Raw genomic sequence first — 16,462 nt, forward strand, 5'->3', positions numbered from 1 at the left:
GGATGACATTCAAGGACAGCATGTCTGTGATAGTTACACCTCGAACATACTCGCTGGTACAAGCCAGCAGCCACTCTGTGAGCCTGGGTGTAGGTGGCAGTTACAAAGCCACGGCCCAATAGGGTTGTCCACTGTACGGATCCTAGGGGTCTGCAACTCGGGGTGATGCCTTCCTTTCTAGGAAAGTCTTCCCGACGGCTGGGGTGGGGGTGGCTTTTCAGAGGCCCCTTCATTCCCAGTGCTGACTTGCTGCTGACTCCTGGCCTTGGAACCCAAAGGGCAGTTCACTTGCAGGGCTTCAGTTTCTATTGTTCCCATTGTGACAGAGTTCTCCTTCCAGCCCAGGCAAGGCCGGTGGCTTGGTCTATCCTGGAGTCAGAATCTGTACAGCATATGTTTTTAGAGTGGGACTTTTTTTTTTTTTTTTTTTTGGGTATGAGGGATTGAACTCAGGTTCTTGCGCTTGTGCAGCAGGCGGCGAAACCACTGAGCTAAATCCCTGGCCCAGAGTGGGACATTTTTATCCAAAAATTATTAGGTACACACCAGAGAAAGAAAAAAGTGACCTTTTTTTTCCCCCTTGAAACCTGTTGAGGAAGAAAATACATTACTACTGATTTTTGTTTAAAGAAACAAATTCCTATCAATGTATGGCTGCAGAATGGCGGAGGTGCCTATTTCTCATAGTGGGGTGGGGGTGGGGTGCACAGTATCTGTGCTGCTTTCTAGGAACAGACTGGAACATCTGGTCTGGGTCCTGGACGGGCAGTGACACTCGTCTGCAGATGACAGTGGTGCAGCCACCCCTCCTGCCCGCTCTGGCCTTTTGGCACACCGCTTCAATTTGTGCAGAGAAACAGAGCTTTCTGATAGTGTGGTTAAAAACACTGATTTGAACTATTTTAGTAAAAGGAATAACAAATGAGATTGTGACGGTATATACTTTGTGCTACATAATAAGGGGTGCTCTTCTGCAAGCCCCAAGAAGTAAAAAGAAGATAAATAAGGAAAGCAATTCCTGAGGGGAACAGAGAAGCCTGACTTCTGCTGCAGGGAAGGGCAGTGCATGTCCCCAGCAAGGGCCGCCCCACGTGGCCTAGACACACTACAGGTGGCATCCTCCCAGGTCTCAGCCACCGCTTGGTTTACTTTTTGCTGCTTTTTACTGTTTTGGTGATGGGAACTGACAGAAGAAATATTCTTACCCCCTCTGGGAAACCCCAATCAAACTAATCCAAACTGCACGGTAAATGTCTGTTGTTGTTTACTTTGGATGCTGATGCTAAACTTCCAACTTCCATAATTAAAAAAGCAACTTTATGCCTTCCTTATTTATTTCTAGGACAAGTGGAGGATCACATTTTCCCTTTCTTACGTGATTGTCTTGACATTTCTGAAAAATAACATTTTTACACTTCAAGGGAAACCAAAGTCAAGCCAAGCCCACATGTTGGGCTTGCTCCCTCGGCTGTGCAGGCAACAGCCCTGTGGGAGCAGCAGGGTAGGCTGAGGGCTCCGGCCCCTCAGGCACAGGCAGCAGGCAGCCCCTCTTCCCGCTGCCCACAGCTGCCGCTCAAGGCCAAAGTGGCTGCTTTCCTGGTGAGCCGCAACTGTCATCTAGCCTGTGCTGCCGCCTCCCACGCGAACACACCCCTGAAGTGTCCAGGGCCGGGGCCGGCTACTGACTGTGAGGCTGCTTGGCCGCGGGCGCCTCCTCTTCCTCCTGCTTCAGCCATCGAACCAGGAGGCCCGCACCACCTCTCTTGGCGGGCAGCGGGCTCTTCTGCAGGAACTGGCTGGACCACTGGGGTGTGTTGGTCTCATCCTTTAGGGGTGTCTCTTGGTCTTCCTTTTTGGGTGACTTTGTGGCCAGCCACTGCATCATCTTCTGGCTGCTGCCGCTAACCTTGGGTTCCTAAGAGAGAGAAAAGTTCACAGCACCCAGCTCCAGCTTCTGGGAGGGGCTGACTCAGCCAGGAGCCGGAAGGGGCGCAAGGCACTGGAGGCCGCTCCAAGCACAGCAGAGAACGGAGAAATGATTCAGCCCTGAGCACAAAGGTTCTGAATTAGCACAACGTGCCCTCGCAGGGTAAGGTCCATGCAGAAACTGGGCAGTGTCTGATGCAAAATGAACACAGGTCCATTTTTAGAGGAAAAAGTGTCAGGGTGGCAGGAGTTTGCAGAGAACTGAGACAAAAGAAAAAGGATGACTGTGATCATGAGTAAGGGGAAAGCAACTGTAAGAGAAACGGGACAGGGCAGCAGCCCTTGTGGTCTCCGTCGCACCACCGCTCTGAGCATGAGCTCCGCAGGTCTCTCTACACAGCTCGGCTCCGTCCCCCTTAATGTCACTGGGGTCTGCTTTTTTATTTGCTTTTTGAGATAGGGTCTCACTGTGTAGTCCAGGCTGGCCTCAAACTGGGGATCCTCCTGCCTCAGCCTGATGGCTAGGATGACAGGCCTGTGCCACCACACCCAGCTCTATGGGGCTGATGTTAAGCGTAGAAGTCCCTCCCCACTGCGGGCCTTCCGCCCTGCCACCTTCCCTCCCCACAGCCTGGGTCCTATGAAGTCTGAGATGGCACAGGTGCTTCTGAGGAGGTGGACAGGGGCTTTTCCACCTTGTGGCCGCAGAAGCAGGTATGGAAGAGACAGCAGAAGCCAGTGGGCCGAGGGCTTTTATTTCTTCTTCAGTTACCCTCAAGAGAACCTCATTTATCAGGTTCACAAGAATGCCTCCTTTTGTTTCCCTTCTTCCTTTTTCTTTTTTTGGGGGGGGGCAGTACTGGGAACTGAACTCTGTCCTTTTAAAATTTTGAGATAGGGCTCTCCGTCACTGAATTTCCCAGGCAGGGCTTGAACTTGTGAGCCTCCTGCCTCAGCCTCTCGGGTAGCTGGGATTGCAGGTGTGCAGCCCTGTACCCAGTTCCAAAGCAACTTCTTTTTGTGACTGTGGGGATTTTCTGAGGCAGGGCCTTGCTACATAGTCCACGGTGGCCTCGCACTCGCAGGGATCCTCCTGCCTCAGCCTCCAGAGTGTTGGGGTTATAGGGAAGTGAGCTCTTTTGGAGATGACCAGGGAGAGTGAGAGCTTCTAGGGGTTAAAGCCATGACTAGGAAAGGCCATAGCCTGGGAGACATGACGGGCCCCTACCTTTCTGACCACCAAGTGGAGGGGAGTCAGACACTCAGGGGTGTTGTTCCTCGAGTTGTTGACGACAGGGGAGACGGGGTGGAAGGTGATGTTCTCTGTGGGGCGGATCAGCTTCAGCGCCTCCTGCATGGGGACGTCCCCGAAGTCCAGCCACCTGGACACGGCCTCCTCACCGTCCAGAATGGCAGGCATCCTGCGGGATGGGATGTCGGTACAGTGAGGGGAAGGAGACACACAGACTTGAGCCAGCTGACAGCAGTCGCCGCAAGGGCAGCGCCCGGGACTGTGTCTCCTCTGTGCTTCAGAGACACAGTGAGCAGGGCCACACCAGCACCCATGCTAACAAATGAGTGGGCTTTCTACAGTCCCCGGCCTAGAATGAAGGGACAACAGATCCCGGAAAACTGTCTATCAACAATTGCTTCCGGCCTCACCACCTGTGAAAGCGTACAGTAAGAAAGGGCTAGCTGGGCACTTGGGAGGCTGACGCAGGATTGTCTGAGCTCAGGAGTTCAAGGCCAGCTTGGGCACAGGCCAAGACCCAGTCTCAAAGGAAAGGAAATCCTTTGGATGCATTTTATGATAAATAGCATCTTCGCATTTTATTATACATTACTTGGCAATAACTAGCAGTGCTTTTTTGTTTTGAGACAGGGTCTTGGTATGTAGTTTAGGCTGGCCTCCCAAGTGCTGGGCTTATAGGTGTGGGCCACCACACCCAGCCAAAAGTGCTTTACCTTTCTTAACAACATATGAAATAATGTTATAGCATTCTGGGAGGCTGAGGCAGGAGGATCACAAATTAAAGCCCAGCCTGGGAAGCTAGAGGCTCTGGCTCAAAATTGTTTTTAAAAAGGTGGCAGGTGGAGAGTAAACAAAACAACTACACCACAGGACAGTGTAGTTTCACAGATATAGCTCAGGACCAGGCTAAGCAGGTGATCCTAGTAGGTGCAGCGTTACATTCTTTACAAGAGAACAGCAAAACCTCACGTAGGCGTGTGCTCGGAGCTGGCGGTAACCGTAAAGGCATCACACAGGTACAGTCTGTTCTGCCAGTGCTTTCTTTTAAACTGCAGATCTGTTCAGTGTGATTGATGTGTTGGGGAGCAGGCAGAGCAAAATGCAAATTCTGCATGTGCTTCTGCTCCATTTCACGCATGTGAACCGAGGTGAGCATAGGAAGGGCCCCAGCTGAGAGCCTGGGAGGGACTTGAGAGACACACACGGCCTCAGAACCAGGCTGCCTGCGCTTGCACGCCAGGAAGGTCCCAGGCTGAGTGCTATCCCTTAGCACCTGGGAACTTCCTGGTGTATGTTCAAATGGAAACATTTTAAACACAGAGAAGCTTGAAATAATAAAGCATCTTGAAAGAAAACCTAGATCATGTGATTATCTCCCGAGCAACAGATATAAAGGAATCCATAGCAGTGATAACACTGCAAAAATAAAAGAAACATCCATGGCTGGAGCTGCTTCAAGAAGCCCTGCGAAGCTGAGGTGACCAGGCCTGAAGGAGCAGAAGCAATGGAAAGATTCTTTAAAAAAAAAAAAAAAAGCTAAAACCGTTTTCTTACAAAGAGAAAGCACTATTTTATATAAAGACCTTAAACACTACAGAATTGGCTTCTTTTAGTGCAAGTAGTTGTGGGACAGTGCTTTCTGCTGTCAGGAGAAGCTGCAGCACAGACAGAAACAGCCCACAGGAATTCCCAGGGCTGGGGCCAAGACCCACCGCAGTACCAAAGTGCCTGCCTAGCATGTGCCAGGCCTGAGCTACCCTCAGTACATCCAGGACAGAGGGAAAAAAAAGCACCCAAGTGGTTGGATCCCAGCACTACACATACAAAATAAATAAAAACATTTCCAGTCATGATGTAGAAATTAAATGGAGGAAGCTAGTAACTGGATCAAATGTTCAACTCTTGTTTTAGTTTTTGAGACAGGGTCTCAGTGTAGCCCAGGCTGGCTTTGAACTCATAGCAGTCCTCTTGCCTCAACCTTGCAAGTGCTGGGATGACAGATACGTGCCACCACGCCTGGGTATATATAAATTTTTTGAACCCAGATCTTCATGAATACTAAACACATGCTCTATGACTGAGTCACAATTCCAGGCCCTAAAATTATTTTAAAATCTTTGAAATCCTGATAGATTTTATGTGATTTTTATTCCACAATTTTGTAGTGATTTTTTGGGGGGGTAATGGGGATTGAACTCAGGACCTTATGCTTGCAAGGCAGGTGCAGCACCACTGAGCTCATCTGCAGTGTGACTTTTAAAAATGCATGTCATGTATCATATAATCACCAAACTGATTCTAACTATTTATAAAACAGCTTAGTTTCTTTTCTTTTTTGAGACAGGGTCTTGCTATGCAGCTCAGGCTGGCCTTGAACTTGTAATGATCCTCCTTCCTCAGCCTCTGGAGTGCTGGGATCATAGGTGTGCGTCACCACCTCTGGCTAGTTTCTTTAAAGCTACCTGTCCAAGAGCACAGAGGACAGACTCTCATCTGCATCTTTTTGGATCCAGGGACACTAAGTGTGACTTTAGCCAAGCATGGTGATGCACACCTATAATGCTAAGCCACCTGGGAGGCTGAAGCAGGAGGATTATGAACTTGAAGCCAGTCTGGGCAACTTACCGAGAACTTGTCTCAAAGTAAAGTGAGGAAACACTGGCTGGGGTTGTGACTCAGCACTTCCAGGTTCAATCCCCAGCACTGGAGACAGAAAAGCTTGCCTGTGGTGGACGTCATGCAAGCTTTTGCAGGAATCCACGGTGATGATGGTGTAGGAATACAGCAGGTCTCCTCCTTCGGGCGGCTCCCAGCAGTCAAAGATCCCTGCCATTGTCAGCGGCCTCCAGTTGTCCCAGATGCTCTCCCAATCCTCAGCACTGCCTGCAGCCTCACCGCTGCCTGGCTGCAAGCGAAGTGGGCAGGTGAGGTCTATGCACATCCTGGGCACTGCTCCACACTCCATAGTGTGCTGACTCTGCCCATCACTATTAATCCCCCAACCCACTGCCAGCGAGGAAAAGAGGCTTGGTGGCATAAAACTCCCGCCGCTCAGCATGCAGGCCACTGCAGCTGGCACGCACGTTTGGCTGGGTGTTTGTTCACACCAGGTGAGTGTGCGCCACTGAGTCCCACGATGTTAATCTGTACCGTCCAGCTGCCGTAACCCAAGGACCTACGAGACCTGGCGCCCTCTGCCCAAATGTCCCTACACCCTTCCCTCTCATCACGCAACTCCTACTTACTAGGCAAGATTCTGTTTAAGACTTACAATACAGACAGCTGTGAAGAGTGTCCCTCTCATCTTAATGATAAGGAAAAAAGCTATAGAATTTACAGAATCATGGGTTTTCTCAAACTTATCAGAGAGCTGAAGTTGCTGGGCAACAAGTAAGCCTAAACGGTAAGGAAAGATGGGGCCCTGGAGGGGAGCTGGAACACAAGATGCCAGCTGATGGTGGCAAAAGGCAGAAGATGGGGCCTTCACACAGCAGAAAGATTCAGAGGTAATTATGTCCACTTTTAAGAACAGAGCACAGAGGGCCAGGGATATAGCTTAGTGGCACTACACCTGCCTGGCAAGTGCAAGGTCTTGAGTTCGATCCTCGGTAAAGAAAGGAAAGGGCCAGGGATTTAGCTCAGTGGTTCCGGCGCCTGCCTCTCAAGCACAAGGTCCCGAGTTCGATCCCCAGAACCAAAAAAAAAAAAAAAAAAAAAAGCGTAAGGCAAGAAAGGAAAGAGAGGAAAGCGAGGAAAGCAAGCAAGCAGAGCACAGACACTTGTAGGCCGCTGCCACAGGCTTCCCAATGTGCCAGAGGGAGGCCAAAGAGTGGGGCTCCTCTGTAGGAGGATGTACTGAGGAACATGCTGCCCAGCACAGTGGTGACCCCGGGTATCCGGGGAGCAGGCAAGACTTACTCAGGGAAAGGAGCAAGGGGACCGAGAAAGCCAGAGACGGATGGCCTGCGACCCAGGTCTGCCTAGGATCGAACCATGACAAAGAACCACTGTCGTCTGCAGCTCAGCGAGCACCAAGTGACATGCGGGCAGAGAGAGAGTGGAGGAGACCTTTCCAAGGCCAGGCTCCCAGGGGGTCCACAGCTGCAGCAGGACTATGGCAACAGCCTTCTGCAGTTACCTTTGACAAAGCACACCACCAAAGAAGCGGAAGCACGATTTCAGCCAAAGCCCAAGTCAGGCCCACTCAGTGAGACTGAACTCATAGACGAATTCCCAGAAGTAAGTATTATTTATCTCAGTTTCTGTCTTACATGTCATGTCTGACAACAATCAAATAATATCAAAGCTGGGTGTGGTAGTGAATGCTTGTGATCCCAGTGTGCTGGGAGGCTGAGGCAGGAGGACTGAAAGTTCGAGCCCACTCTAGGTAAAAGACCTTGTCTCGAAAATAAAAAAATAGGGCCGGGGATTTAGCTCAGTGGTTCCACTGCCTGCCCTGCAAGTGCAAGGACCCGAGTTTGATCCCTGGTACCAAAAAAAATAAAAAAATAAGGGCCAGAGATGTAGCTCATTACAAAGGTCCTACATTCAATTTTTACTACTAAAATAGAACAAGACAAAACAAAACAAAACACACTGAACTAAGGTCAATGAAAACTACCCGGACTGAACCCCAGGAAGAAAATACAGAAGAGAGATCTGAGAACTGCAGGGCAATATCAAAACACTTAGCACTTATATAATTAGAATCACGGGGAGTGGTGCACCAAGTGCCAGGCTGCGAGTTTGGTCCTCAGCTCTTATAAAAAGAAAAAGAAAAAAATCCCAAAAACCATAACCAAAATAACAACTGGGTTTGCTGGCACATACCTGTAATCCCAGCATTCTGGGAGCCTGGAGGATCCATGTTTGAGCCTAGCTTGGGTAATTTAGGGGTGGGTGTGTGTGTGTGTGGTGGGATGGGAATGCTACATGTGCAAAGGTCCTGAGAGTTCAGTTTCCAGTGCTGGAATGAAGGAAAGGAAAGGAAAGGAAAGAAAGGAAAGGAAGGAAAGGAAGGAAAGGAAGGAAAGGAAGGAAGAAAGGAAGGAAGAAAGAAAGAAAGAAGGAAGGAAGGAAGGAAGGAAGGAAAGAGGGCCAGGAAGGAAGGAAGGAAGGAAGGAAGGAAGGAAGGAAAGAGGGCCAGGGATTTAGCTCAGTGGTGCCGCTGCCTTGCAAGTACAAGGTCCTGAGTTTGATCCCAGGGAAGGGAGGGAGGGAGGGAGGCAAGGAGGGAAGGAAGGAGGGAGGGAGGGAGGGAAGGAAGGAAGGAAGATAGATTGATTTATTTATTTCAAGTGTTAGCCGGGCATAGTGCACACTTGCAATACCAGGCCTGAGGAGCCTGAGGCAGGAGATTCACAAGTTTGAGGCTATGGTGGGCTACATAGTAGGTTCACCATTAGCTTTTGGGATGATCAAAAATACAGTCAATGCTGCTGCCCAGTGCCATCCAATGAAAAGGCATATTTGTAAAAACGTGACAGAGTCCTCATCCACCTTATCCACTGGATCTGGCACTGTGAAATTTCTAGCTCTTCCCCAAAGTCAAAATGATCCTGAAAGGTAAATGATTTGAATTGATTCAGGTTATTAAGGCAGCCACAGCAATGTGACTAGACACTCAAAAAAGAGGACTTTGAAAACTGCTTTAGGAAGTGTTGGAAGTAGGGGGAAGTATTTTGAGGGGAGTTCATGGCAATGTGTCTTTTACTATAATAAATGGTTTAAACTTAAAACAATACATCCTATTTTCTGTATCTCAGTGAAGCTGTTGCCTGAAAAAAAAACAACATACAGGGTGTGGTGCCACACACCTGTTATTGCAGTACTGGGGAGGCTGAAGCAAGAGGATCACCATGAGTTCCACACCAGCCTTCGCTACAGTGAGTTCAAGGCCAGCCTGAACTACATAGTGAGACCCTGTCTCAAAAAAATAAAAACAATGGGCCAGGGATTTAGCTCAGTGGTTTCACCACCTGCTGTGCAAGCGCAAGGACCTGAGTTCGATCCCTGGTACCAAAACAAAACAAAACAAAAAAAACCCCCACCCCAAACAAAAACAAAACCACCTCTATGAGGGAAGAAAAAAATGTCCTACTTTGGATCACTGCAAGCATCACTGCTGGGCCCTTCTGGGAAATGTATCCTAGGTGATTTCAGCGCTGTGTGAGCACCACAGGGTATAGACAGTAGAGCCTGCTACACACCAGGCTACACGGCACAGAACTGTAATATACACGGTGCATCACTGATGGAAACATCGTCATGTGGTACACAGCATGATTTGGCCCGCTGTCCTTCCCACAGGTATACTGTGCGCTCAGCTCCAGATACCTGTTCCGTCTTGATCTGGGGGAAATAGATGAAGTACGCCTGTCTCTGGTTTGTTCCGTGACATCGCTGCCACTCATAGAATCCATCTGCTAAGATAACACAGCGTCTCCCCTTTCCTAGAGGCACCTGAAAGAAAAGAGAGGCAAGGTATGGCCTTAGTGACACATTCGTGTTTCAGCGATGGCATTAAGGTAACTGAGTTAAAATCTCAGTCATGGTGTGACCCAGGAGTTACTTACAGAGAGTTCTCTGTATCTCACTTTTTTTGTTTTCTTTGCAGTAGTGCGGATGCAACCTAGGCCTAACACATGCTAGGCAGGTGCTCTACCACTGAACTATCCTCTAGTCCTTTTTATTCTGAGACAGGGTCTTGCAAAGTTGCCCAGGCTGGGCTCAAACTTGGTAATCCTCTTGCCTCAGCCTCCCAAGCAGCTGGTATTGTAGGTCTGAGCCACTGAACCTGGCTTCCTTGTGTGTACAGTCACCATTCAATTACACAGATATTGAAAAGATATAAAGTACATAAAAGCAAGTGGCTCTTTTCTAATAAGCAGGTACACTTGGTAGCTGGTGTCCAGCGTTGGCCCCCATTTAACCATGCACACTTCCCAGTATCCATACCCCACAATGTTCCCTCCCACCCTGCCCTGGGAGGGTCCACAGCACCCATCCTGCCTTCTTGGGTCATGAGCTCCATGCGTGAGCTGCCGTGTCAGAGCCTGCTGACCCCATACCCTCGAGCTAGGCATGGGAAAGGCTTCCAGTTATTCTAGCCCTAACCCTCCCAGCCTAGATGGCATATGGACATCCATCCCCAGCTATCATCTGCTTACAAGTATATCCATACAACAGGAGAGAACCGTTTTGAGTTAAATCACTATGTTAGCACTGGTAGTAGTGACGCATGCCTGTAATCCCTGTAATCCCACCACTCTGGGAGGCTGAAGCAGGAGAATTACAAGTTAGACCCCAGGCTGGGCAACTTAGCAAGACCCTGTCTCAAACTGAAAATTATAAAAGGATGGAGATATAGCTCAGTGAAGGCCTTGCATTCAATCCTCAGTACCGCAAAAACCAAAATGAAACAAGGGTCGAGGATTTAGCTCAGTGGTGCTGTGCCTGCCTCACAAGTGCAAGGTCCTGCCTGAGTTTGATACCTGGTACCAAAAAAACAACCAGAGCATGTGCCTTCTCCCTAGACCGGCAACCTACCTTGAATGACCGTTTCTCCAGGATGGTATCACTGCGACAGTTGATGGTGTTGAACTGCAGCTTGGAAGGGTCACCTTCTTTGAACCAAGAGGGGACCAGGCCCCATCGCATAGGAGCAATGATCCGCTCTGATGAGTCTGCATCCTGTCACAGAAAAAGGTTAAGATTGACCAGTGAGATACAATGAAGTCTGAAAAACCAAACAGACACATGCATCACATTACTATTAGTATGAAAAGACAAACTGCACACAATTTTTCAAAAGAAGTCTACTTAAAAACAATTGTAGGACTCGGGATTTAGCTCAGTGGTTCTGGCGTCTGCTTCGAAAGCACAAGGTCCCAAGTTTGATCCCCAGTACCAAAAAAAAACAAAAAACAGGAAAAGAAAAACAAATGTCATGGTTTACATGATACAGATGACTTGAATTCTTTAGCAATCCTGTGTACTGGGATGTTAGGACATTCTCCTGGACAGGGAGGGAACACAAAGAGTTGAAGTTCCTGTATACTTTTAATCCGTGCTTTTGGGACAGACAGACTTCATGTGGCCTCAGCTTTCAACACCCATGTAGGTGACACAGGCCTGCAATCCTGGCTAGTGGGAGGCTGAGGCAAGAAGATAGCAAGTTTGAGGCCATCGTGGGCAACTTGGCAAGACCTTGTCTCAAAAATTTTAAAAAGGGAATATAAGAATGTACCTCAGCGGTGGCATGCTTACCTAGATGTTCAGAGCACTGGGTTCCATCCCAGCACTGAACAAAGCACTCATAGCTTTGTGTAGAAGAGTTAATAGCAGGCCAGAGAATGCTACTTTTAGGAGGGTCTACTTACAAGCTGACCCCCAGGATCGTTCATACCTTTCCCACTGGACAAGGCGGTTTACTCTGCCTAGTTTGTCTGAATGAAGAGATTACCAGGGATGAGGGTACACACTTGTAATCAGAATCAGGAAGCTGAGGCAAGAGGATGGTAAGTTCCACGATAATCTGGAAGAGTGAGGCCTTGTCTCAAAAACAAACTCAAAATAAAACAAAAATAACACCAAAAACCAAACAAAGAACTAGTCAATACATAACTTGTTTTTTGTTTGCTTGGCTTAAAGACACCTTCTTTGATCTGTATCACTGATTCATTTACTTTACATTTAACAAGACCACATACCTCGGCCTGAAAGAAGCTCACCTAGTTAATATTCTCCCTCTCAAGGCATCTTCCAGGTCCCTCATGGCTACGGACACTAGCCAGCACTTTAGCACTATGCTTGGGGGTCCCTTTCCCACCTGGTACTAGGGATTTAACACAGGACCTTTGCCTTGAATTAAATATCCAGTCCATTCTTTTTTTTTTGTACTGGGGATTGAACTCAGGTCCTTGTGCTTGTGCAGCAGGTGGCGAAACCATTGCACTAAATCCCCGGCCACCATTCTTATTTATTTTGAGACAGGGTCTTACTAAGTTGCTAAATTTCCCAGGCCAGGCTAAAGTTGCGATCCTCTTGCCTCAGCCTCACAGAGTGCTGGGATTAACAGGCATCCACCACTAGGTAGGCTTGGGAGTCTTTTCAAACAGTGAAATCACAAACAAAAAGCACAGAAATGTAATAAACATAGCACTAGATTGACCACAAAAGAGACACCACTTGTTTGCAGTGTTAAGAGTGGAAACAGGGCCAGGGATTTAGCTCAGTGGTTTCACTGCCTGCTGTGCAAGCGCAAGGACCCAAGTTCCATCCCTGGCACCAAATAAATAAATAAATAAACCAACCAACCTGTGAAATTTAGGGCTGGGGATTTAGCTCAGTGGTTCTGCTGCCTGTCCCGAAACAGCAAGGACCCGAGTGTGATCCCCGGTACCAAAAAAATTAAATAAATAAAAATTACAAAAAAAAAAAAAAAAAAAAAAGAGTGGAAACAGAGCTGGCTCTATTCACCTGGAAATGTGAATATAATCAGGCTACTCAAATTTCTCCCTGCTCTGTGTCTACCCATGACTGTGAAAACATCATTAGTATAGATTTGGAGCTACAAATACATTTTAGAGTAGGTGAATATGCAAATACGGAATTGAAGAACTATAAACACTGCCTGTATATTTGAGAAATGGGTGAAAACAGAGATTTACTAAGTCCTCTCCCTTCCAAAGTCAAATATGCCTGCCAAGCCGAAGGGTCCCTGCCAGCAGCATAAAAGAAAATAAGAGATAAAATTACACAAAGGGTTGAGGCAGGTGTGTTGGCCAATGCCTGTGATCCTTGCACTGGAAGAGGCTGAGGCAGAAGGATTGCCATGACCTCTGGGCCATCCTGGCTTACATAGTGAGACCTTGACTCAAAACACAACAAAAACAAAACCCCAAGAACCCACTCCTCAGGGTAAGTTGAGGTTCCCCTCTCCATTCTGAGGGCCCCTCTTCTGACCTCATCCAAACCAGGTAACTCTGACCCACCCCTCCCATCACACAGACTTCAGGCAATGCCAGGGAACATTTCTGATTACGACTTGGAGGTGCTCCTAGTATCCAAGGAGTAGAGGCCAGGGGGGCTGCTAAATATTCTACAATGTACAGCACAGCACCCCACATCTAACAATTATCAGGCCCCAAAAGGTCAACAGTGCCTGCCAAGGCTGAGAAACCTGGTCCTCACTGGTTCTGTTGTCACCTCTGACTTCAGTGCGCTCCCTGAGCGATTTAAACCAAACCCAATCGTGAGGGCAACAAATACAATGTGTGAGAAGCCAAAATACTGAAAATACTTCTCAATATTAGTCATCTTTCCTCCCCCAAAGGACTCCCGAGGGGAACAGTGGGCAGCAACGGGGCAGATAAATGAAAGAGGAAGTAATTTGCAAATCAGTGGTTTCAAATGCAAATGCTGCAACCCATACACAAATGCTGGCCGTTAAGAATTTGGATGAGCTGCTAAAATGCTTCTAATTTCGCCTTAAAATTTACAAGTTTGAGAAAAATAAAATATCAAATAGTTATCAAATTAAGAAACAACAGCAATCTTTTAACAAAATTTTTAAAAAATCATTTATTTTTGCAGTACTGGGGATGGAACCCAGGGCTTCCACACTGAACTACATCCTAAGCCCTTTTTATTTTGGGGGACAAGGTCTTGCCAAGTTGCCAAACTGGGTCTTGAGAGACCTCCTGCCTCAGCCTTCCCAGGAGCTGGAATTACAGGCGTGCATCACCATGCCCAGCCCAATCATGACTTTGAAAAACATTATCAAAAGCATTTAAAATATTTAAGACATAGAGAAACTTTTGCTTTCTGGAACAGGAGGAAAGAAAAAGAACTTAAACTTTATTATAAATTAATAGACACTCCAACACTACAAGGATAAATACTGTAAACACAATAAATACAATTAAATTTCAGATAAACCAAGCCAGGTATGGTGGTGAACACCTACGTGACCAGCATTCTGGGATGCTGAGGCAAGATAGTTTCCTTGAGCCCAGCCTGGCCAACTTAGCAATTTTAGAGATCCTGTGTCAAAATTTTAAAAAAGGGCTGAGGATATACCTCAGTGTGAAGGCCCTAAATTTAATTCCCAGTATCTAAAGAGGAAAAAAAATTTTCGGATAACCAAATCAAATACATGTCTTTCTAGTTTTAGTAGAAGACAAAATAAAAAGGCTGATAACACGAGCAAAAAGAACAGAATTTTTCAGTGCTTAAAAAATATCAAGTGTTTTTAATTAGCTTGTCTTTTTCTTTTCTCCCTGTTTTGGTTTTCTGAAGCAGCGCCTCAGTCTCGCTATGTAGTCCAAACCGGCCTCAAACTCAATAATGTAGTCCAGGTGGGCATGGAACTAGTGATACTCCTGCCTCAGCCTCCTGAGTAGCTGGAATGACAGGTGTGTGCTGACACACCAGCTAAAATTTTCAGTTGGTGTTTCAGCTGGTCTGGTAAAGGGGTACAGAAAGAAAAGTTTATTTTGAGATGGGGTCTTGCTCTGTAGCCCAGGCTGGCCTACAACTCAAGGTGATCTTCCTGCCTCTGCCTCCAGAGTGCTGGGAGGACAGGCGTGTGCTACCACAGCTGGGGGTAATTTTCTTTTAGGATACTTAAATGATCCCGATGATAAGTGAGGTGAAAGCTGTTGTCTTAAAACAAATCAAATTTAAGGCTCATAAACTGGGCACGCATTAAGGGTGTTACAGGAACTACACTTAAAATGGCCGAAGAACACGGAGTCGTCTCAACTTAGCAAACAAGGTTAAAACTTCTTTCCGCGGGGCTCAGGGTGGCCCTCAAGTAGGGACCAGGACACACGTCATCCCGAGGCTGGGCGTACCCTGACCCACGGGGGCAACGGGCCGCTGGGAGTGTCCGTTACCTTCTCCAGGTGCAAGCGCGACAGCAGCACCGGGCTGCAGCTCTGCGGGCTCTGGTTGTAGGAGGGGCGGTACTTCTCGGGCTGCCTCCACTCGGGGAGCCGCTGCCGGCCCCCGCGGTCGCGGTAGGCGCAGGCCCTGGTCAGCGCGTCCCTGGGCAGATGGCAGGACGTCCGCCCACACATCGTCGCCGCGCTCGCCCTGCAATCAGCAAGCACAGGGAGGGGAGCGCTCCCGGGCCTCCGACGCTGGGGCTTTTTCTTGTGTTTTTTTGCACAGGGTCTCGCTATGCATCCAGGCTGGCCTCGACTGGCGGCGATCCTCTAGCCTCAGGTGCCTGTGCTGGGATCCGATCCGCAGCACCGCCGCGACTCTCTGGAAACTTCCCAGAGCTCCCGCCTGGCAGGGTTTGCTCGTGTTGCTCCCCACCTCGGCGCCCGGTCCGGCGACACGCGAGGCGCGGAAGTGGAAAGCAGGGTCCCCGACCGACTCCAAGTGGCCAACTCCAAGCTCGGACCCTGTGACACGGGAGCCCGCGCCCCGGCCCGGTGGTGGCTCAATCCACCCCACTTCCGGTCCCGCTCGGTCTGGGGGGTGAAGAGCGGCTCGACCCACGTGAGGGCGCGGACGGCCCCAAGGCCCCGGCCTCAGTGCCCCTTCCCGCTCGCGAAACCCGGCCTTGAACTGAGCACCGCCCGCGCGTCGTCTCACCTTTTCTCAGCCGGGGAGCCAGCCTAGTGTCGCCTCCCTCACTACCGCGGCGCGCTCTCAACCCTGCCAATCTCGCTCAGGCGCCAGGCCCGGCCCCGGGATAGGCCCCGCCCCCAAGCGGGGCGGCCCCTCGGGGCCGAGGGCCTTCCGGAACTACCCGAGACAGCGCCTGCAGGGACAAGTGGCCGGGAGCGTCTCAGACTGGCGAGGTTAACACCCCCACCCCCCCACGTGGATGTTCAGGGTGGGCCAGCTGGAGAAAAGGGGAAACTGCTGGTCCACACCAGTCGCCTAAACCATTGAGCACCAGAGCGAGACCTTCGGCTCTCCCATGCTGGCAAACAATCCCAATGTCCCAGGGCTGACCCTGCATATGTACCGGTACCGGAGTAGAATCCTAGGGCCTCTGCAGAGCTGCCTCATCTTTTTATTATTTTGAGCCAGGGTCCCACCAGATTGAACTTGGGATCCTCCTGACCACGAGGAGGCTCCCGTTTTAGAAACAGGCACTTCCGGTGTATTTGGGCCACTCCTGGCTTGCCACTCACTGGACCCAACTAACGGGGCAGAAACCCGGGCATTAGCCCCCGACCACTGGGACCCTCATTTATCATTTACAGAGGACGGCCGTGAAGGCACCCGAGGGGCTGGGTCCTGGGCAGGGCTGTGGGTGTA

At 49.1% G+C, this 16,462-nt stretch overlaps 1 protein-coding gene across 8 annotated transcripts; it reads right to left on the bottom strand.

The window, feature by feature from the left end:
* Positions 1 to 500: 500 nt before the first annotated feature.
* On the bottom strand, positions 501 to 15,958 carry LOC147822373 (abasic site processing protein HMCES-like). Of its 8 annotated transcripts, none has more exons than XR_015445733.1 (8): positions 15,788 to 15,929; positions 15,079 to 15,277; positions 11,586 to 11,714; positions 10,727 to 10,870; positions 9,515 to 9,640; positions 5,804 to 6,083; positions 3,155 to 3,347; positions 1,248 to 1,915 (listed from the first exon to the last, which is right to left on the bottom strand). XR_015445733.1 is itself a non-coding variant. In XM_087196934.1 (8 exons), exons 2-8 carry the CDS (start codon positions 15,259 to 15,261, stop codon positions 1,679 to 1,681), a joined length of 1,194 nt encoding a protein of 397 aa, XP_087053060.1. In that variant the 5' UTR covers positions 15,262 to 15,277; positions 15,788 to 15,929; the 3' UTR covers positions 1,248 to 1,678. The 8 variants fall into 8 exon arrangements, 7 of the variants coding, with proteins under 7 accessions (XP_087053062.1, XP_087053061.1, XP_087053060.1 ...); XM_087196934.1 differs by having other exon boundaries at positions 5,902 to 6,083; XM_087196936.1 differs by lacking the exon at positions 11,586 to 11,714 and having other exon boundaries at positions 501 to 1,915; positions 5,902 to 6,083; positions 15,788 to 15,958.
* Positions 15,959 to 16,462: the final 504 nt, after the last annotated feature.

Source organism: Heterocephalus glaber, unplaced genomic scaffold (genome assembly GCF_053883595.1).
Source record: "Heterocephalus glaber isolate CG9 unplaced genomic scaffold, H.glaber_assembly_v1.0 deba00001645, whole genome shotgun sequence".
Lineage (NCBI taxonomy): Eukaryota > Metazoa > Chordata > Mammalia > Rodentia > Bathyergidae > Heterocephalus > Heterocephalus glaber.